At 45.4% G+C, this 21,938-nt stretch overlaps 1 protein-coding gene across 8 annotated transcripts in view; it reads left to right on the forward strand.

Moving 5' to 3' along the window:
- DGKH (diacylglycerol kinase eta) overlaps positions 1 to 21,938 on the forward strand; it is a 163,948-nt gene that overhangs the window by 134,832 nt on the left and 7,178 nt on the right. For 5 of the 8 annotated variants that reach the window (XM_029047846.2, XM_029047847.2, XM_029047858.2 and 2 more), the window contains 7 exons: positions 315 to 481; positions 968 to 1,073; positions 5,292 to 5,384; positions 7,338 to 7,457; positions 9,849 to 9,957; positions 11,113 to 11,243; positions 17,160 to 20,478. In XM_029047846.2, coding sequence (XP_028903679.1) covers positions 315 to 481; positions 968 to 1,073; positions 5,292 to 5,384; positions 7,338 to 7,457; positions 9,849 to 9,957; positions 11,113 to 11,243; positions 17,160 to 17,249 — 816 coding nt within the window. In that variant the 3' untranslated portion in view covers positions 17,250 to 20,478. Of the gene's footprint in view, positions 1 to 314; positions 482 to 967; positions 1,074 to 5,291; positions 5,385 to 7,337; positions 7,458 to 9,848; positions 9,958 to 11,112; positions 11,244 to 17,159; positions 20,479 to 21,938 lie in introns of those variants that run through there. The other 3 variants (XM_039914880.1, XM_016228624.3, XM_039914881.1) reach the window with 2 other exon arrangements.

Genomic DNA, 21,938 nt, shown 5'->3' on the forward strand with positions numbered 1-21,938 from the left:
AAAATCTGGATTTCATGTAGCCCTTAGCCACTTGTATATTCACCCCAGCCCCACAACACCTTTGTACATATCTTTATATTCTATTATTTCCCCTGTAATTTCGTTTAACGTCTGTCTCCTCCTGTAGACCGTAAACACCTCGGGACAGGGATCAGGTCTACCAACTCTTATCAGATTGTACTTTCTCAAATGCTTCGTGCATTCCTCCGCAAAAAGTAAATCCTAAATAAATGCCATTGAAAGACTGATGGATTGATTGGATCTTTGGGGAGAGAACTACAGGTAACCACTCACTCTATATTAATTTCTTACAGGCGTTTGAGAACACCCTGAAGTCTTGGGAAGATAAACAGAAGTACGATACTTGCAAGCCTGCCCTCCGACCTCATCTGTACCCACAACAGGCCGTTGATTTGGCAACGGAAGAAGAGGTGTCACAGATGCAGCTGTGTTCACAGGCGGCAGAAGAACTCATCACCAGGTAGAGTAGACTCGCCGGGCTTGCGCCGTCTCCCCAGAGTCACACGTGGTTGTGCGTTTTGGATGAAGAGTCGGAACGGTCATTTTGGGGAGGATGGTGGCCATCTGATCAATCACATCCTCCACCATCAACCGTTTGATATGCAGTGAATAAATCCAAACCGGGTATCAGAATGTATTAAAATGAAAATAGAATGTAATGAATGTCATAAATCCAACAGCCCTGCCGACAGAAAGAGGACGGCTACAAGTGTGCTTGATTAGGCATTTTGAATCCCGGCCATCATTTGGACTTCTAAGTATTTGATTAACTGCTTTGGCGATCTAGACGAGTGACGGTGTGGAAAGCCGAGAGATACTAAAATGCTTGTCAGGGAATAGCTCTTTGCAGGCTGCCAGTACTATTGGGAAATTCTGACTTTCAAAATAAGTTAATACTTCTTTTCTTTCTAACTCAACCCAAACCACACATTTTTTTATTTTTCAGGATCTGTGAAGCGGCAAAGATCCACAGCTTGTTGGAACAGGAGCTCGCTCATGCTGTCAATGCCTGTTCTCATGCAATGAACAAGGCCAATCCAAGATTTCCCGAAGTAAGTCACAACTGATCTTCATGTTAAAAAAAAAATTAATATATCATTTCGGTTCATTAGAGGCGTACCTGAGTGTCTGACTTCAGTAGTGTGAAACGAAATGCCGTTTCGGTGTGGCCCGAAGGAGGAATACGCAACAGATAATGGAGACGGGTTTTCTTATTAAATGCAGACCGTTTCCATCCTTTCCCACCTCCACCACCTCCATTTTCTCAGGTCAGGTTTCCGTTCTGTGTTCTTGGGTCTTTCATTTCTTCTGCCTTCCTACGTGGCCTTCCCCTGCCCAACTCCACGTCCTCCACGGTTCTTCCACTCTTCCTGCCTCGTTTCGCCTCTCCTCCTCGTCTCTCCCTTCCTCTTCTCGCTCCTACTTCCTTCTCTCCTCCCGTGAGTAACGGTCAGAGCACGGGCCTGGGAGGCAGAAGGTCGTGGGTTCCAATCCCGGATCCGCCACGTGTCTGCTGTGTGACCTTGAGCAAGTCATTTCACTTCTCTGTGCCTCAGTTACCTCATCTGTAAAATGGAGATTGAGACTGTTGAGCCCTACGTGGGGCAGGGACTGTGTCCAACCTGATTTGGTTGTATCCACCCCAGCACTTAGTACAGTGCCTGGCACAAAGTAAGTGCTTAACAAGTACCACAATTATTATTATTTCCTTTCTCACTTTTTTATCCCTTCTTTTATAAAACCCTAGGCTCGAGCAACTGAGCGTTTCAATATGAAGCTTAGAACAGTATTCCTTTCCTTTCTCTTTACTTTTTTATCCCTTCCTTTATAAAACCTTAGGCTTAATCGATTGAGCATTTCAATATGAAGCTCAGAATACTATTCAGATGTGTAGTTTTAAATTAGCTTATTATTATAATTGGAATATGAAATTGAGATTACTTTTCACTTAGAGTATTTTTCCAGGATATGGAATTGATAATCAGTATGACTGGTCATCTAGGTATGTCTTCAGAAGAGTGATGCTGTGTTTCATAAAGGGGGAAACTGAGGAAGAGTGAATTTTTAGGAATTTATTTTCTGCCCAGAATCAATGGGAGAGAGAGGAAGAGAGTCAGAGAAAGCGTCCTTTGTGTTTTAAGAATATCACTGACTGAAATTTACTTACTGGGGGTGTGTGTGTGTGTGTTCAGCTGAGAAAGACAATGCAGAACCCAGACCCACCCATATTATGAGAACAGCAAGATTGTCTTGTCATGTTTGCTGCCCAGATCCTGTTTCACTCCTGCTTCCTCATCTCATGATCCTTGCAGAGCTTCTGCTCCATAAGGGTCTCTCCTTTCTGGAATGCAGCATGCCGTGCCAATCTGTCTCTGGCGTTTCGCTCCAACTTCCAGCAAAGAGGCAGAATCCACTAAGGCTTGGTTTTACTGTAACCTTAAATCGTGTCCTCTACCCACCTTGCTTTTGGTTCCCCGGTTTCAGTTCAGCCATGCAGCAGCGGCTTGGGTATTCTGCCGTGGTCTATTGCCCTTTCATTCATTCATTCAATAGTATTTATTGAGCGCTTACTATGTGCAGAGCACTGTACTAAGCGCTTGGGATGAACAAGTCGGCAACAGATAGAGACAGTCCCTGCCGTTTGACGGGTGCCCTCCCACATTCCACGCAGAGCAGGGAAGTTGAGGTGAGCAGAGCGTCAGCGCCGGAAGACCGGCTTCATCCGAAGACTTTGTGGTTTGGGTTCTTGTCCTGCCCTTTGATGAGGTGGTTATTAATCCGTAAGTGACATTGATAGAATCACTCAGGGAGTTGACTGTGCCATCTACGAGTTAATTGAACCAATTTGGTGATTTTGCCTGGCCATTTTTTTTAATAACAATAATAATAATAATAATGTTGGTATTTGTTAAGCGCTTACTATGTGCAGAGCACTGTTCTAAGCGCTGGGGTAGATACAGGGTAATCAGGTTGTCCCACGTGAGGCTCACAGTTAATCCCTATTTTACAGATATTTTATATTTTATATACAGATATTTTACAGATGAGGTCACTGAGGCACCGAGAAGTGAAGTGACTTGCCCACAGTCAAACAGCTGACAAGTGGCAGGGCCGGGGTTCGAACCCATGACCTCTGACCCCCACGCCCGGCACAGAGAAGTGAAGTGATTTGCCCAAGGTCCCACAGCAGGCAACTGGCAGACCTGGCATTAGAACACAGATGCTCTGACTGCCAGGCGCAGGCTCTTTCCACTAGGCAGTGCTTTTTCTTTGTTTTCCCTTTATGATATTTGTACTTGTGCCAGGCTGATTGTACAAGGTAATCGGGTTGGACGGAGTTTCTGTCCCACGTAGGCTCACAGTCTTAATCTTAGTATACATCGTTCGTTCATTCATCCGTTCGTCGTATTTATGGAGCGCTTATTGTGCGCAAAGCCCTGTACTCCTTGGGTTCCCCCTGCTGCCCTGTGATAACCCATCCTGAACTGCCTACTTAGGACGCTTGAGAGAAAAGACTTGAGGCGTCCCTCCAACGTAAAACGGGCATTTGATTTGTGCAGACAGAAACTCCTCACCATTAGCTTTAAAGTACTCAATCCCCTTGCCCCCTTCTACCTTACCTCGCTACTCCCCTATAACCTGGCCCGCACACTTCGCCCTTCTAACGCTAACCTTCTCACTGTCCCTCCGTCTCGTCTATCTCGCCTCCGACCTCTCGCCCGCATCCCGCCTCTGACCTGGAACACCCTCTCACCTCAAATCTGACAGTCATCCCCATATCCCCAATGCCACCTTCAAAGCCTTATTGAAGGCACATCTTCCAAGAGACCTTTCATTCATTCAGTTGCAGATTTTGAGCGCTTACTGGGTGCAGAGCTCTGTACTGAGCGCTTGATTCCTGACTAAGCCTTCCTTTCCTCCTCTTTCTCTCCCCGACTTGCTCCCTTCATTCATCCCCCCTCCCAGCCCCACAGCACTTGTGTATATATCTGTCATTCATTTATTTCTATTAATGTCTGTCTCCCCCTGGCTAGACAGTGAGCTCGCTGTGGGCAAAGGAAGTGTCTGTTGTATTGTTATATCATACTCGCCCAAGCGCTTAATACGGTGCTCTGTGCAGAGTAAACCCTCAATAAATTCGATCGACTGACTTTTTTTTTCCAGTAGTGGTGATTGTTTACACCGAGCCACCTCCACTGTCTTGCCCAGTCTCCTTTGGCCAACAACACAGTTGTTGCGAGTTAGTTGGGAATCGGGTGCAGGCTTATATCTGTGGCGGCGGCTCAGTAGCAAACCCAACCTTGCCCTCATCAAGTTTGTACACCACTGTTGAGTGTGACACGCACATCTGCTGGACTAATTGTTTGAGGTCTCCAGTGGGAAACCAGGTGTGGTTTCTAATAATCACTGTGGTGTTTGTTAAGCGTTCACTCGGTGTCAGGCACTCCAGACACAGGTAGAAGCAGGAGGGCGGGAAGTAAGGGGAGCTACGAATAACTGTGGTATTTGTGAAGCACTTACTCTGTGCCAGGCAGCTTTCCCCCCATTTTGCAGATGGGGTACCTTGGGGCCCAGAGAGGTTAAGTGACTTGACCAAGGTCACAGTAGATAAGTGGCAGAGCTGGGATTAGAATCCAGGTCCTCTGACTCCCAAGCCTGAGCTCTTTCCACTAGACTACGCTGCTTCTCTATTACTACACGTCTCTTTGTTTGTGTTTTTGCTCCAGTGTCGATGTCCCTTCATTAGCTTGGCTAGGAAAGAGGGGCTCCTTCCTTAGTCTCCTGGCTTATTTGGAGTAGAATGTGCAGCTCTTCTCTTCTTTTCCATAACAGGCAGTTCCATATCCACTCCCCTTTGGTCTCCAATACTCTGTACATATGCCGGTTGGGGGCCTAAAAAGGTATGCACCAAGAAGGGATTTTCAATCACCGTGCAACTAAAGACCAGACCACATTCCCAGAGTTTGGAATGGCTCAGATATTGTCTAATTGCAATCTGACCCACTTTTCCCTCTCCATTTTATTTTTTTGGCCAGTTGCTCTATAAGGGAGCACTGGGTTTTGCAGCTGGCATGGGGAAATAAGAAAGGGATGTACTCAAGGTGCGGAAAGATGAGCCCGTTATATGTGAATGATGAAAATGGAATTCTTGCGGGTGAAACAGACCATTCTCGAGACTGGTTCCATTCCAGACACTAAAATTCTGGGTGGTCATCCCAAAGTAAATCGTGGTTTAATATATTACCTCAGCGTTTACACTTTTTTTCCAGAGTCTTACCAGAAACACTGCCATTGAAATAGCTGTCAATGTGAAGGCACTCCACAATGAAACAGAGTCTTTACTAGTCGGAAGGGTTCCTTTGGTAAGTAGAGGGAAAGTCATTTTTCGTATTGGTTGGGGGGGTGAGAGAATTAATGTCGAAAGTATTTCCACATGGCTCTTTAAATAAGTACCACAAACTTCAAGGAGATCATTCAGGTTCCAGGCAACCCATCCTTGTTTCAAGAAGAGTTATTAGTCACAGAACTCCTTCTTCTTGTCATTCCCTTTTCCTTGATCCCCCTGCTAATTGTCCCTGGTCCAGGAGGGGCCAGGTGGGTCGTGATGGACGCTTCGTGCGGATAGGTTTCCTCCAGCTAATCCCCAGAGATAGTATCTGGGTTTCTGTGTTGATGAGTTTTCCTTTGGGAGAGAGAGGCAAACAGATATATACTTAATTTTGCAAACTCCCAGACTCTTTATTTGCTGTTGGAGTTGACCTAAGATTGTCATCCCAATTATAATAATAATAATAATGATAATGTTGGTATTTGTTAAGTGCTTACTATGTGCCGAGCGCTGTTCTAAGCGCTGGGGTAGACACCGGGGAATCAGGTTGTCCCACGTGGGGCTCACAGTCTTAATCCCCATTTTACAGATGAGGTAACTGAGGCACAGAGAAGTTAAGTGACTTGCCCACAGTCACACAGCTGACAAGTGGCAGAGTCGGGATTCGAACCCATGACCTCTGACTCCAAAGCCCGGGCTTTTTCCACTGAGCCACGCTGCTTCTCCTGTACGATTGGTGCCTACTGTATTTGGAGAAGCAGCGTGGCGTAGTGGCTAGAGCATGCGCTTGGGAGTCAGAAGGTCATGGGTTCTAATCCGGATCCACCACTTAATAATGTTGGTATTTGTTAAGCGCTTACTATGTGCAGAGCACTGTTCTAAGCGCTGGGGTAGACACGGGAATCAGGTTGTCCCACGTGGGGCTCACAGTCTTAATCCCCATTTTACAGATGAGGTAACTGAGGCACAGAGAAGTTAAGTGACTTGCCCACAGTCACACAGCTAAGTGGCAGAGCTGGGATTCAAACCCATGACCTCTGACTCCAAAGCCCGTGCTCCTTCCACTGAGCCACGCTGCTTCTCCACTTGTGTGCTGTGTGACCTTGGGCAAGTCACTTCACTTCTCTGGGCCTCAGTGACCTCCTCTGTAAAATGGGGATTGAGACTGTGAGCCCCACGTGGGACAGGGACTGTGTCCAGCCCGATTTGCTTGTATCTACCCCAGTGCTCAGTTCAGTGCCTGGCTGAAGCGCTTAACAAATACCACAATTATCATTACAATTATTATTATATGTCAGGGCTTAAAATTGTCCCTCCAGACAGTGGATGACTTCTTTTCCCAGGTTCTTCTGAATTTCTTTAGTCAGTCGTATTTATTGAGCGCTTACTGTGTGCAGAACACTGTACTAAGGGCTTGGGAGAGTACAGTATAACAACAGACACATTCCCTGCCTACGACGAGCTTACAGTCTAGAGGGGGAGACGGACATTAATATAAATAAATCAATTACAGGTCTTTATCTGCCTGAAGGCATGAGCTAGCTAAAATGGCCTAAACAGCTGTACCAGAGGTAATACCAGAGGTCTGATATTAATTATTATTATCATTGTTATTGCATTTCTTAGGCACTTACTATGTGTCAATCACTGCCTTAAGAGCTGAGGTAGGTAGGTGCAAGTTAATCTCAGCCCCACAAGGAGCTCATATTTTAAGTAGGAGGGAGAACGAATATTTAATCCCCATTTTCCAATTGAGGAAACTAATGTCAACATCATCGAGAGGCAGGAATGAAAGGAAAGTGGTTTGTAGTTAAAAAAAACACTCTGCATATTTCTAGGAAATCCCTAAAAGATCAGGCTTTTTAAAAACTATTCTCTTCTTCACCGCTAACCAGGCAAAGGAAGGTGGAGCAAAGAATTTTCAACTGTGATTGCACTCATTTCTTTGTCGAAATATTGTTGATAACAGAATTTTTTTGCTAAACAGCAGTTGGAATCTCCCCATGAAGAGCTGGTATCTACTGCCTTACACAGCGTGGAGGTGGAACTGCAGAAACTAACGGAGATTCCGTGGCTTTATTATGTTCTTCAGCCAAATGACGATGAGGTATTTCTAATTGAACTTTTTTTTTTAAAATGTGAACTTTGTTCTGTGAGTTGAAGACCAATAAAATCCCCCTTCAGGAAAGTGGGCCTTCCAGATTTCTTCACAGTCTTCTCCTTGGCAAACTTCTAGATTATTCTACTTCCCGCTGCCCTGCGTTTAAATGGTAGTGAAAGAGCGGTTGAGTGAGAACAGCACTTCCTGGTCGTCGGCATCCTCTATAGTAATAGTGATAATGGTATTTATTGGTTACCCGTTGCAACGCTTTGTGCTAGTCGCTTGGGAAAGTACAGCTGCATCCCCCCCCCTTCAGAAAGACCGGCCACAATACGTCAAATCTGTAGATTTGTCTTGCACTGATTGCAAACGTAACCCAGGGGCCATTCATGGCCTCCTCCTCACCTCTCCCTGCCTCTGCCACTCCCCAGGTAAATTCAGTCATATTTCTGAGCACTTACTGTGTGCAAAGCACTCGACTAAGTGCTTGGGAGAGTACAGTATAACATCAGACACATTCCCTGTCCACAGTGAGCTCACAGTCTAGAGGGGGAGACCCACGTTAATATAAATCGATAAATACATAAATTGCAGATCTAGACATATGAGCTGAGGGAAGGGAGGGAAGATGAATGAAGGAGTAAGTGTGAGCGGCGCAGAGGAGAGGAGGGCTCACTCAGGGAAGGCTTCCTGGAGGAGATGCGCCTTCAATAAGACTTTGAAGTGGGGGAGAGCAATTATCTGTCTAATACGAGGAGGGAGAGGGTTAAATCGGTGACTTGTTCAGGCTGAGTTCTTCCCTTTGCCAGGAGCTCACGAGGGAGGCAGCCCCGATGGGAAGGGATGGGATGGAGATCTTTTCTATACCACCCTGAGCCTTGGAGAAATCTCTCCAGCCACTCTCCCCATCTCTTGCTTCCCATTCACTAACCGCAGCCGGGCTACCTGTTTTTTCCCACCCCACTTCTTGGCTGTATCTGATGGGAGCAGAAGAGATGGGAAGGCTCTAGACTGTGAACTGTAGACTCTCGACTGTAAGCTCGTTGTGGGCAGGGAATGTGCCTGTTATCACATTGTACTTTCCCAAGCACTTCGTACAGTATTCTGCACGCAGTAAGCGCTCAATAAATGTGATTGACTGGCGGACTTATAGAGTGGTAGGGAATTACTCTCTCTGTGTCAGCCGGAAATGCCTCTGCGCTAAAGGGAAGCCTAGTCTCCATGGGATTGAGAGCTGACAGCTCCCATGTGGGGACGGAAGTGCTCATGGAACTGGCCAGTGGGGACCCAGTTGGGCCCCCCTAACGTTTTCCGCCCTCCCCCCTTGCTGGAAGCCATGGTAGCCATGTGAGCAGGAGCCATGAGAGTCCCTGATTTAAATGAAAATACTGGGCAGGGGCAGGGCTGGGGAATTGGGTGGATGGGGTTTAATTTAGGATACCTGGGGTAATAATAATTATGGTATTTGTTAACTGCTTACTGTGTGCCAGGCACTGTTCTAAGCGCTGGAGAAGATACAAGATAATTGGGATGGACACAGTCCCTCTTCCGCATAGGGCTCCCAGTCTCAATACCCATTTTACAAATGAGGGAACAGAGGCACAGAGGAAGTAAAGTGACTTGCCCAAGGTCACACAGCAGACAAGTGGCGGAGCCAGGATTAGAACCCATGACCTTCTGACTCGCAGGCCCGCGCTCTACCCACTAGGCCATGCTGCTTCCTTAAGAAAGTATCTAGGGGGAGGAAAGGGGACAGACGGAGTAATCCACCATTGTAACTTTAAGGATTCCGTCACGGTTCAGACCTGGCTGTGGAACCGGAAACTAAGAAATTACATCCAAGTCAAGGAGAACATTCTCCACCTTACGACAGCTCACTTCACACCCACATTTTCACACCCACCCACATTGATGCCTGGCTACTTGTTTTGTTTTGTTGCCATTCTCCCCCTTCTAGACTGTGAGCCCCTTGTTGGGTAGGGATTGCCTCTATCTGCTGCCAAATTGTACTTTCCAAGCGCTCAGGACGGCGCTCTGCACACAGTAAGCGCTCAATAAATATGACTGAATGAATGAATGACTTTTCAGGAACGTGTCACATGTATGTCCTAGAGAAGGCCTTTACTACCAAGTGGACATTTGGGAGAGTTTAGTTTCAGGGCATAAATTGAAACTTAAGGGACTCCACACTGTAGGTTCCTCGTGGGCAGGGAACCCGTCTGCCAACTCCGTCGCACCGTACACACCCAAGACCTTAATACAGTGCTCCGCACACAGTAAGTGCTCAATAAATATGCCGTTGAAATGTGCTCATGCTCTCATTTACCACAGAGCTGACCTTTCCTTTGTTCTCTCTAGAATTTCAAGTTAGCTCTTCTTAAACTTTGTTTCAAACAGGATCCTCCTCTGGAATATGTTAAAAGAAACAACCGAAGTACAGTGTTTCGCATAGTGCCAAAGTTTAAAAAGGAAAAAGTTCAGAAGCATAAGTCCAGCCCTCAACCTGGTAGGTGTTTCACACTGTCGAGAAAAATCCACGGTGTCTTGAGAAAAGCCTCATTAATGTTATATCCAGAATCCTTCAGTGTGATGGTAGAGCAAAGTTTCTGTGCTTGGATGCTACTTTATCCTCTTCAACAGCCGACCAAGGTAACAGATGACTGATTGTTGAGTGTCTTGTATAGTCCAGGTGAGGACTCAGTTTGCTAGTTTGCTCTTAAATGGACTGTAAAAGCTCTCACCTGCTTCTTTAACCTATATTTGCCTTCCGAGGCCTAGGTTTCCCTTTCCTCTCTCAAAAAACTCAGGCCCACAAAGTTCTTTTTATTGCCCACTCTCAGTTAACGGTCCTGTCTGCTGTTTCTTTGCCATTCACTTTCTGTCCGTGCTTGAGGATTGAACCTACTGACTCAGCAGGGCTGAAGTATATCCTGCAGCTGGCTGTGTTGGCTGGGAAAACAACTAACTCTGCTGCCTTCGGAGAATAAACAAATTAACCGCTTATTTGAATCAAGTTCATAAAGCTGCCATCTAAAAATTAATTTTCCAACCCAACTTAATTTGAAGTTAATCATTGTTGGATAAAATGGACAAGAAAATGATCCTACGGTATTAAACAATAATATCACTCAAATTAGCCTTGGAGAACATTGCTAACAAAGCCTTTTAATGGCCCATTGAATTGATTTAACATAGCTCTTGCAGCTTCAATTAAGGGTACTAGAGAAATCAGTACAGGCTGGACTTGCCTTTTAACAAGCCGATAATCAGAGCGGAGTTCGTGAACCTCGAAAGCCAGTTACTTGGTAATTAGCGTCTAATTTTCCATCTACATTGGAGCTTCTAAATGGACGTTAGGAAATAATCGGAGCTCCCACCTTGCGCCGCTGATCCTTAACAGCTCAAAGGAAATTTTTTTCGGTTGAAAATATGGAGCTCGGGTAGCTTTCGTGGGGAAATCGGGCTAAAGCTGGAAGCATGGCTATAAAGCAGTGAACCCTGCTTCCTTGTAGATCTTAACTGCATGGGGGGAAAGACACAGGGACGTGTCCCTTGGCTAGCCCTGCAATCCTACTTTGTTTTCCACTCTCTTTGGCCAGTCTTTGCTTGTAATGCATTGAGCATGTAGAAATTAAGGGGGTTTTGCTCTTAACTTTGGTAGTTCAAAAGTGGGGCACAGATGAAGTTGCTGCTTGGCTGGATCTGCTCAGTTTGGGAGAGTACAAAGAAACCTTCATCCGCCATGACATCCGAGGGGCTGAGCTTTTGCACCTGGAAAGGCGTGATCTTAAGGTATTTCCTTTGTGCTTCTTTTCTGCTCTGGGGACCGCTGTCCTTTCACCAAAGAGTCCTTTTCTCCTGTTTCCTTTCCGTTTTGTGCTTCTAGCTTGGCTACTATCGGGCAGATGGAGAGTAAGATGCACCGTCCCACGGCCCGAGCTTTTCCAATGCCCTACGATCCTTGCAAGCCAAAGATGTCAACAGCATTTCCTTCTCCTCCGCTTCCCTTGAGCGATAGTCAGTACGCCTCAGCCGGCTTAGGAAGGCATTTCTTTGTCTTTTCTGCAAGGGGTGCTTTTTATTGTGTCATCTTGGAAAAAGAAAATTCTCCATTTCGCCCCATCTGATGTAACAGGATCGGCGTGGAAGGATCGTAATTTCACTGGTGAAAAGGGCACGGCAATTTTTCCCAAGGCAAGGTCAAATCCTGTTAAGACACACTTAAGAAGAACTGTGGGGAAGACTTGTAGCTATGGCCATTAATAGCCTCGAGATTTTCTGTAGTCTCCAGATTGATCTTTCGAAAAAACTCTCCTTACAGATTAGTTCGATATCGATCAGTTCCGGGTTGGTTCACTGTTTTGTCCTTTTTCGACCAGATAAAATCCGTGCCTGTAGTTTGCAGTGAGAAAGTCAGTACTGGGATATGAGACACAATGAAGGCCCATACTGACCTTACCGTTTCCGGGATCCCCCTCTGACCTGGGTGTGCGCCCCGGCAGCGTACGATCAGCGTACTGGGGCTCGAAGGGAATGTACAGTCTGGGCAAAGTACAGGTTGGTACTTCCTCATCACAAGAAGAGCTGTTTCGATCCCATGCTTGGAAAATAGGCAAGTAATAAAGATCATCAGAACGGGTAGGCCGGATGAAATACCTGGGTAGCCTAAAGGGTTTCCTGCGGTAGACATCGTTCTAGGGTAAGTAATCCCTTCCCCTACCCGTTGGCCACCTTTATTATTGGAGGTGTACAGATTACGTATAAATTATGTATTTTTTTTCCCCAACATCAGCACATGCAGGCGTGGTATTTATTCAGTTGTACGTTCGATTGTTTATGTTGACGGCTCTGTTAAAAAGGACTTTATATCATCTCCCCCATAAGAACGGTAGCTTGTCGGGACGGTACAGGTCACGTCTTCTTGGCTCGGTGCAGCGTACGGCGCCGAGTGGGTGCTTAGTACATATCTTTGCTACTTTTACCTGATATTGATTTCTCTTAAAAATTCCTTTTGCTCCACGGCCAGCTCCTCCACTATTTCTAGCTTCAGGAATACTCCTGGTCCCAGACGACCAAAATAAGTAGAATCTGGAGCCGCGCAAGGCGCTGCCTCATTCATCCGTTCCTTCATTTAATCGTATTTATCGAGCACTTACTGTACTCGGAGCACTGTACTAAGCGTTTGGGAGAGTACGATACGACACTCGTTTGCTCCCGCAGCCCAGGATGTGTAAACCCCTCCCAGCGGTACGTCCGGTCGGGAGGTCGATTCCTCCCCATCCCACCTCCCCTCTCCCAGCCTCCGCTCTGCTGCTCCCGTCAACGACTTGCAGACGGGATCTCCTGCTTCGGAGGGGACTCGGGTGGGAGACGGCACCGAGGGGGCGGGAATCGAAGGAGCGGAGATCTTCAACGCGCCTACCAACTCTGTTATATTGTAGTCTCCCAAGCGCTTAGTACGGTGCTCTGCACACCTAAGCGTTCAATAAATGCCACTGACTGACTTGGGCCACCCCTTCTTTCCTGTGCTACCCTCCACCCTCTCCCCTGAAGCCTGCTTCTCGTTTACTTACCCTAGCCAGGCTATCCCTTGTGCCCCCCAGACTCCATGTTGCCTTCGGAGCGGGTAGATTGGGAGGGGTTCGCCGACCCTTCCTCCTACAGCCCCCTCTCCGCTCCGGGCTCAGCTCCTGGCTCGCCTCTGCCGCTGGACACCTGACCTCCGTGGCAACATAAACAGGTAGCCGGCCAGGGTAGGGACAGAGGGACCTGCAGGGAGGATCTTGGTGCTAAGGGCAAGAGGAGGAGGTAGGCGGTCCTACCATCCAGCTCTGGGCTGTTTGGGACCAGGACCCGGGTAACTTGGCTTCAGGATACCGGCGGGGATCCGCTCGCATTTTCCTGTGTCCTCCCGCTGGCCGTCGTCCATTATAATAGAATTATGAGCACTTAAGAGATACCATAATCATATTAGTAATACCGTTTCTACCCCAGTGTTAACTACAGTCCCGAGCACTGTCCTGAGCGCATAACAAATATCACCATTATTAGCCTAAGATTTTTGTTTCACAGTGTGTTTACTGCTTCCAAAGTTCAAGGATCGGTTCCGATGCCGCTATCGCTTTATATTAGAACTCATCGTCTAAACACCGATACTTTTGTGGCAGAGGCCAGTTGCTGGCCGTGCGGTCTTCAGCGAGTAATTTAATGTCTCTGTGCCACATTTATCTCAGATGTAAAATGAGGATTAAATCCTTCTCCCTCCAGTTTAGACGGCGAGGCCTATGTAGGACAGGGACTATGTCCAAACAAACTCATATCTGCCCCCAGCCCTTAGAACAGCGGTTGACACCCAGTAAGTGCTTAACAAATACCAATTTAAAAAAAACAAACCAACGTGAGTTTAATGGGGTTTTTGTTTCACTTAATGCTATTTATTGGGTGCTTACTTTGTGGTTTATGATTCCCTGGCCCAGGAGATCCCAGAAAGGGTGTGTGCCCCAAAACCACAGAGGCAGAGACCAAGAGCTGGTAGCAGGAACTGGTTGCAGCTGGGATTTGCCCACAGGTGGGAAGAGAGAGAAAGCCAGAGGCCCTGAATTGTAGCCCTAATGCCGCTACGGACTTTCTCTTTCTGCCGTTTCCTCCTCTGAGCTCACTGAGGGCAGGAATGGGGTCCGTTTGTTGTTATTTTGTGCTCTCACAAGTGCTTAGTACAGTGCTTTGCACACAGTAAGCGCTCAGTAAATACCATTGAACCAATGAATGCTCCTTCTGGCTTAGCCTCTGAGGAAGGTGCTGGGGGAAGACACAGTGAGGGAAACTAAAAGAAGAGTGGGGATTGCCCAGGGTGGAATAATGATTTAGCGCTGTTTTAAACTCTGGGCCAGATATAGGATAATCAGGTTGGACACAGTCCCTGTCCCACAAGGAGCTCACAGTCTTAATCCCCATTTTACAGATGAGGGAACTAAAGCCCAGAGAAGTAAAGTGACTTGCTCAAGGTCACACAGCAGGCAAGTGGCAGAGCCAGGATTAGAGGCCAGGTCCTTTTTACTATCCACTTGGCCACTAGAGAGGCAAGGAGCAAATAGCAGCAGTCGCTTTCACTTTTTAAAGCTGGCATTTAACATCTTCTCTCTATGAGTATTCATGGTAAATACTAGATAAAAGGGCTCCTACTTTCTCCACTGCTAGTTTAAAAATGCTTAATTATGTTTGCTTGTCTTTCACATGTATATAATTTACCATATATTAACATCTTTAAACTATGACTTATTTGAAAGTGTACATTTTGAAGATGGAATGGAAATTAATTTTAGTTTTCTGATTAAACAAGGAATATAAATTGGTCCACAGCAATCAAATGACTGGGACGTGGGGACGTTTGAGGTGTTCGAAGCCTAAATCGCAGGAATAGTTAGCTTACATTTCCAGGGGTCCTTCCTTTGGTAGTATTTTCCATGGTACTGATTCCATGCAGGGCCCACATAAGGACCGGGATGATTCGGACACGGGCCCCGGCTGCAGGGGGATCACAGTCCCAGCCCACGAGGACCCATCCGGACCCTCACAGTGGGAGGTTCGTGAATCAATAATAATAATTATGCCATTTATTAAGTGCTTACTATGTGCCAAGCACTGTTCTAAGCGCTGGGGTAGATACAAAGTAATCAGGTTGTCCCACGTGGGCTCACAGTCTTAATATCCATTTTACAGGTGAGGTAACTGAGGCCCAGAGAAGTTACGTCACTTGCCCAAAGTCACACAGCAGACACGTGGAGCCGGGACTTGAACCCATGACCTCTTTCTCCCAAGCCCGGAATCTTGCCCCCGGCCATGCTGCCTATAGGATGCCCAAAGGTCACAGATCCTAGCGCATGGACGATGCAGAAGGGAGAGTGAGCCGGGGAGAAGAGGGCTTAATCGGGGAAGGCCTCTTGGAGGAGATGTGACCTTTAATCCCTCTAGACTTGTAAACTTGTTGGGAGCAGGGAATGGGTTTGCCAACTCTGTTTTATGGTACTCTCCCAAGCATAGAGTACTCTGTACATATAAGTTAAGTGCCTAATAAATACTGTTGATGATGATTTTATGCATGAGGAAGATGAGGCCCAGAGAATTTAAGTGATTTGCCCAAGGTCACTCAGCAGGCAATTGGCAGGGCTGGGATTAGAACCAGAAACCTCTTTTAGTTCATAGAGTAGCATCAGTTATCTTTCCCACTAATCAGGTACTAGAAATTCTGACAATTAGCAAAATGCCTGCCGTAAGTTTCACCTCATTTCCGTTATCACGCCCTCTTCTCCCACTGGGAACTGGCTTGATAGGCCTACGACCGCCTGCTGCTATGCGGGAACTGGTCGGCTACAAAAAAAGGAACGTGTCGTGTGAGGATCACCTTCACTTCCTCTACTGAACTGGAAGTTTGCTAAAATAACGTAAGCAATTTATAAGAAAAAAGCACCATGACTTCGCTGTTGTATGCTAAGATAACTGCTGAAAGTTGGCCGTGAAGCATCTCTTCAGTGTTACAGGTGAACAGGAAATCCCACGGGGTTGGAAGCAAATCGTGACGAGAGTGGCTAGAGTCGTGACGGAGGGTGGAGATGGGGGGAAATGACAGGTTAGAGAGATGAAATGGCAACAGAAAACCTTGGCTACTCGAAAGTGTTACTGAGTTAGTGCCACCGGCCTCCAGAACAGTGTGCATGTGTATTCAAACCTGTGGTTAGAAAACTCCGAAGGCGAGGGATACTCGTACAGTAAGTTTTTGCATCTCTGAATGCCCAGTAGAAGATTTTTCAGCTCTCCGGGATGCTTTTAGTTTTGCAAAGGTCTTCTCTGTCCCCTCCTTTTCTCACAACCCAGGGCTCCCTGTAGAGACGGGCTGATCTCAGCCACCTCCTGCCAGAATGTAAAGCCAGAAGAAAGAAGGGGGTTGGTGCTTGGACTCGGAAACTGCCGGGGCCCGGGGATTTCCCGTCTCAGCTGCCGCCCCAGCTCCTGAGCGGATTTTTAACCCGTTCTGTGTTAGCCCAACCTTGTTTGGAGTTCAGGCTGTGGCAAATAGGGGATCCCAGATTCGGGCCCTAGGCTTGTTTCTGGTGGCCCTCCTCTCCTGGATGGAAAATGGGCACTGGCATCACCTGGCTCTCAAAGGTCCAAAAAGCTGAGGGATCTGGGTGCCCGCGTCCAGTGATTTGGCACCCGGTTGACCATACGCCCGTCAGCTTCCAGTGGAAATGGTTTCTGTGTGGAAGCGAAGAACCCACTGAGGGGATCTTAAACCACCATGCTTAAGCTAGCTAGTCTGAGTGGAGTGAAAGATTCTGATGCTTATTTTCAGGTGGTTTGGCTTCTGTCGTTTGAGTGTAGGCTCTCGGTAACTTCGGGTGCCTCAAAGCTAACGGTTGGAAGTCATCCATATGGGCTATTTCTCTCCTCTCCCGGGGCCCGGGTTTAGGAGGATGGATAAACTTGGGGAATGGCAAGGAATGCTGACAGACCACACAGGCCATCAGATCAGACATCCGTCTCATACCTTTTCCTCACTTAAATCTTGCTAATTCCACAACCGAAATTCCTAATGAAACAGAGACAAAGTCATTGAGCGCTGCTTATTTTACTCCCCGGGAAAAGATCGAACCAACCAATTTCTTCCAGTCAATCAACTTCCTTGTCTTTTTCTGTTGTTGTTGTTCGCAGGACCTGGGGATAACGAAAGTGGGTCATATGAAGCGAATTCTCCAGGGAATTAAAGAGCTTGGAAAGGGCACTCCATTGGCTGAGGTGTGATCATTCTGGTGCTATCGAGGGAGATCTGCAAGTTTATGCAAAACGCTCAGGCCCCGGCAGGCCTTGAAGTTTACTATGTGGATAAAGTCAGCAGGGTAAAACGCTTGATTTGAGATACAGGAATAGGTTTTGTGCCAAACAAAGTACATTCCGTGAAGCCGTTTCTTGTTGTGCTAGCCCGATACGTTCAAATATGCTTATATTGTATTGGTAAAATATTAGGAGGATGGCAGCCTGCATTCGCTGGAGAAGGCAACTACGAAATGATGAATTTCCCCTCCACCTGGTCTGATATCAACCTCTTTCAGTGCAACAACATATCACTCTACGGGAAAGGGTTTTCAGGGTGGCCTATTCTGAGGCACAGCTTCTTCCTAAGGATATCACATCAGAAGATTGAGATTCCGCCAGTGCGGTTTTGCATGTGAGACTGTCGTCGCCTCAGGTACCTAACGTTCACTGGTCAAGGAATATGGTTAAGAAACCTTGTGTACTCTGAACGCAAGCTCTAATGCATGGTGTTCCTGCCTGAATTGTCTTTTTTTTTTTTTTTTGGTTGCATGACATATCAGATACTTTAAAACTTGAAGAATTCAGTTTTAATTTATTATTAGCCGAGTGTCGCGGTGAGAGGCATTTTTCTATTCTTAAGGCTGTACTTTGCATCAACATTCTTTGGCGAAGAACTTAGATGTGAACATGTTGTGTTTGTGCCATATTCAGAAAATGATGTGCATTTTACTTAAGCTTGCTGTTTTTCCATCCATGACGTTACATAGGTCGGTTAAGGAACTTCTTTGTGGATTTTGATAAGCCCCGTTCCTTCACAAAACCCTTTACTCTGCTTTCCTAAGCCAAAAATTCCATGAGTTTCGTCATGGTTCTTGCCAACATGGGAACCATTATCCTATTCCATGTAGATATTTGCTCTACATACAGCACACTGAACAGTTCATACAGTTTTTTGTAAAGCATAATGCTATCACAAACATTGTGTGCTCCACACATTTAGTTGTGTGTGTACAGCTGACCACTGTGATAAAAATAAGTAGAGTTCTGACCCAAGAATGAACATTTCCGTACGGCTTCTAGTTCACTGAGGATGCTCAGTTAACACCGAAGAACAATTTGGACAGGAGGCAAGTTTGACATTGAGTAACCATTGATTTCCCAGATAATTATTTGTCAATTGTGTTCAAATCAAAGCATTTATAGAAAGGGAAATTAAAATTACCATAAAATATAGACAGAAGTGAAATTTAAATTTGTGACACTTAATTTTACATGATTTGCCTAAAGCCGGTACTTTTCAAATCTGTTTGGATGGGCGCGGAGCCAGAAATGAAGCTGCTGGTTCCCAGGTGGCAGATGGATAAATGGTGTTACGAGTTTATTTCGTAACGAGTCAGATCTGTGAGCAGATGCTAATTTATCTCAAAGCATGTTTGTCATGTTACTGCCAGAGAACAGGGGCCAAATAGTTTAAAATAAGGGTCACCGAAATTACTCAATGTTAAAAGGAGCTTGTTTCCATAACTACTATTTTCCCCTTATCCCTAAATGGCCACCATTCTATCGTTTACAATTTCCCCCCAACCCGCACTCCCTCGGGGCTGTGATCTTGTTTCCGGGAGCTTAGAAAAGCAGGGAAAACTCATTTCTAAAATCTCAAATAGAAAATGTTTAAAAACGAGACATTTGGCATTTACCAGCCGTGTCTAAGTGAAACTTTATGCCGCATTGAAAAAGTTATTTTATTTTTAAGCCATTGGAAATGTGTAGAGCAGAATTAACAAACAAAACTATTGAAAAACTACTCAACGTCGATCCCTTTAACTTCCTTCAGGTGACCTCTGTTGTACTGGAAATTTTAGGGATTTTTGCCCTCTTATCCATCTTCAAAATTTGCAGCTTCATAAAGAAAGCGACCTCATTGGTAAATGGCTGGCCTCCAAGTAGAATTAATCTTCATCTGAGGATCCCGAAGCAGCTCCGCGGAGGGATTATATTTGCTTTCACCATTCTGAGGGTTGATATACTTGTACGGAAGGGAGCGGGCGTTCCTGCAGCGTGAAGCTTTTTCGGTTTTCACATCATTTGTATTGTCCTCTCCCAAGCGCTTAATACAGTGTTCTGCGCTCAGTAAATATGATTGAATGAATCATTGGGAAAGCTGTAGCCATAGCTCTGTCCGTGGCTGACACTGTTTGAACACTTGGACTGAGCAGGGAGGAGCCTAAAACCGTTTCTCCACCCATAATGTCGTACTGCTCTTGGGTGAATCGTCACCCTTGCCTTGTTTTCAAGATTTCAAAATCGTGAGCCTTTTCGGGGCCAAGGACCCGGTCTAATTCTCAACCGTGTGTTGTTCTTTTTGTTTTGTTTTGTTTTCCCAATGCTTTGCACACCGGCGTGTGATAGCATCGTGACTTAGTTGTACATCGCGCATTCAGTCAGAAAGAGATTGTCAGATTCTTCCTGGTGAAAGGATTGGATAAATAGTAGGGGGGTGCACTATTCAGGCCATCTGTAAATTATTGATCTAGTGCATTGAATGTTGGTGATGGTCTGGAAGTTAGTGTATGCCCCTCTCCTCACTCTCCCCCTCCCGTCCCCCGTCCACTGAGAGAATATTTTGTCACGTGTCGGGCAGGAACCTCCCCGATCATTATTTCAGCAAACAAATTCACTGGAACCTTTGCTAAATTTGTTTTGGGAAACTGCCATTACAGTCAGATTAATCGTAACCTAACTGCCAGAAGCTCTGTTTCAAATACCTGAGCACTTTGAAAGTCTGAATAGAAGCGCACTGTCAATTTTGTAAAGGATATTTTCCCTAGGGACCCAGGAGAGCAAACTTGTATGTGAAACCGGATTTGAAATTCTAGGTATCAGATGGTACATATGCTGCCTTTGCAATCTGGAATTCTTTTTCAAGAGACAGTGTGGTGGTAAAGAAATGTGAAGATTCCCCATTTTTAATTGTGTAAAATCAACTTGATACTACATTTCTGCTTGTTTCCTCTTTTGCCTCTTTCAAGCAGTTTGGGTTTTGTTTTGGTTTTTTTTGTAGAATGTAAAGATGGAAGCCAGGGATGGGGAGGGGTGTGTTTGGGGAAGGAGTGTGTGCACTTGCGTGCATGCCTTTCTTTATCAAAGACCAAAGCTTGGAGGAAACCCCTTTTCATCCAAGCTTTGGTCTTTGATAAACTCTTAAAAAAAAAAAAAAGCACAGCAACAAGTTGTACTCTAGCTACAAAGCCACCTCCACCCCAAACACTGCGCACCTACCCGGATACCGCAAGAGGCAGGTCATAAACTGGCAGATTGGCTTTAAAGGAGACGGGCAATCCCCTCCACCCTCATATAATAAGGAGAGAAGTGTTTTTGGCCCAGGCCTAGAACACCCCTCCGCTACTTGGAGATGGCCAGAGCCAGGAAGGAGAAGGCCCAGCTGATGAGGATCTGATGAGGATCTGATGAGGCCCATCTGCCACGGATCTGATTGTGAAAACTACTGGATTTTCTTCCGTTTTGCACATTTTAGGAGCACAAAACAGAATACTTGAGTATCCGTGAATGCAACGAATGTCCCGTAAACCGTTTTGTGCCACTAAAATGGAGAAAATTGAAGTAAACGGGAGCCCTGATATTAAGCTTTCCATTTAAGGGGTAAGAGATACACGTTAAAGACAGCTGGACTGTACCTATTTGAGAACCATTCTATTCTTTGAAAGGAATTCCAACACAGAAACTAAGAATCCACTACGATGATGCTCCATATCAACTGCAACTGTTTAAACTGTGTCTCGTTTAAAGCGGATCACTCCTTCCACGAGTCGATCGTCGGTTTATATGGATTTATATTCACTCAGATTTTTATATCCCTACACATTTCAATTGCAAAGAAATGAAAGTTAATTCAATGTCTCAAGAACTATAAAAGTCTCCTTTTATATATAGTTTGTGTAAGGACAAAATATTCCAGTTTTTTTGCGGAGAGTGTCTAAGGCAGGTTTTTGGTCAGACTGTTTAGGAAAAAAACCTTTTGCAGAATAAGTTAATTAAAATGTAAAGGAAAATAGTATTCCTTTTAAAATACGCATTAAAATCACTGGGTTTGACCCTCTGATAATGCCACATTACACCTACAAGCTATGAAGATTGAGAATCTATTTTGTTTATGATCTTTAAGATTTGATTGCACTAATGTTTACCACTGTTTATTCATATCTATACCTCTAGTATTAAGCTGATGTTGGTTTTTTAACGGTTCTGGTAACTGGCAATTAGTGATGTAAAGGGTTTTGATATTTGTAACAGTTGCAATTATGTGAGATATAGATTGTATGTTGACTATAATTAAGTTGGATAAATATATCTATCAGTACGGCTGGAAAAAAAAAATGCCCGGTAATACGTGAGTAACAAACTTACGACTCAATTGTGTTGGATATTCTTCCTTTCTCACAAAGGGGATACGCACGTCAATGTTACATTATCCTATCTGTTATACAACAGACTCCTCCAACTGATTTTTTTCTATTTTTCATAATAAATACTTTGCCGTCATTTTTATATCTAAAGAATATCATGCTGCTCTCAGACTGCAAAGACTTATTCCAATTGCAGGAATTTTAATTCTTTGAGTAGTAAACCAGCTTTGTATATTTGGTTCCCCAGGGCAGG

This window comes from Ornithorhynchus anatinus, chromosome 20 (assembly GCF_004115215.2).
Source record: "Ornithorhynchus anatinus isolate Pmale09 chromosome 20, mOrnAna1.pri.v4, whole genome shotgun sequence".
NCBI lineage: Eukaryota > Metazoa > Chordata > Mammalia > Monotremata > Ornithorhynchidae > Ornithorhynchus > Ornithorhynchus anatinus.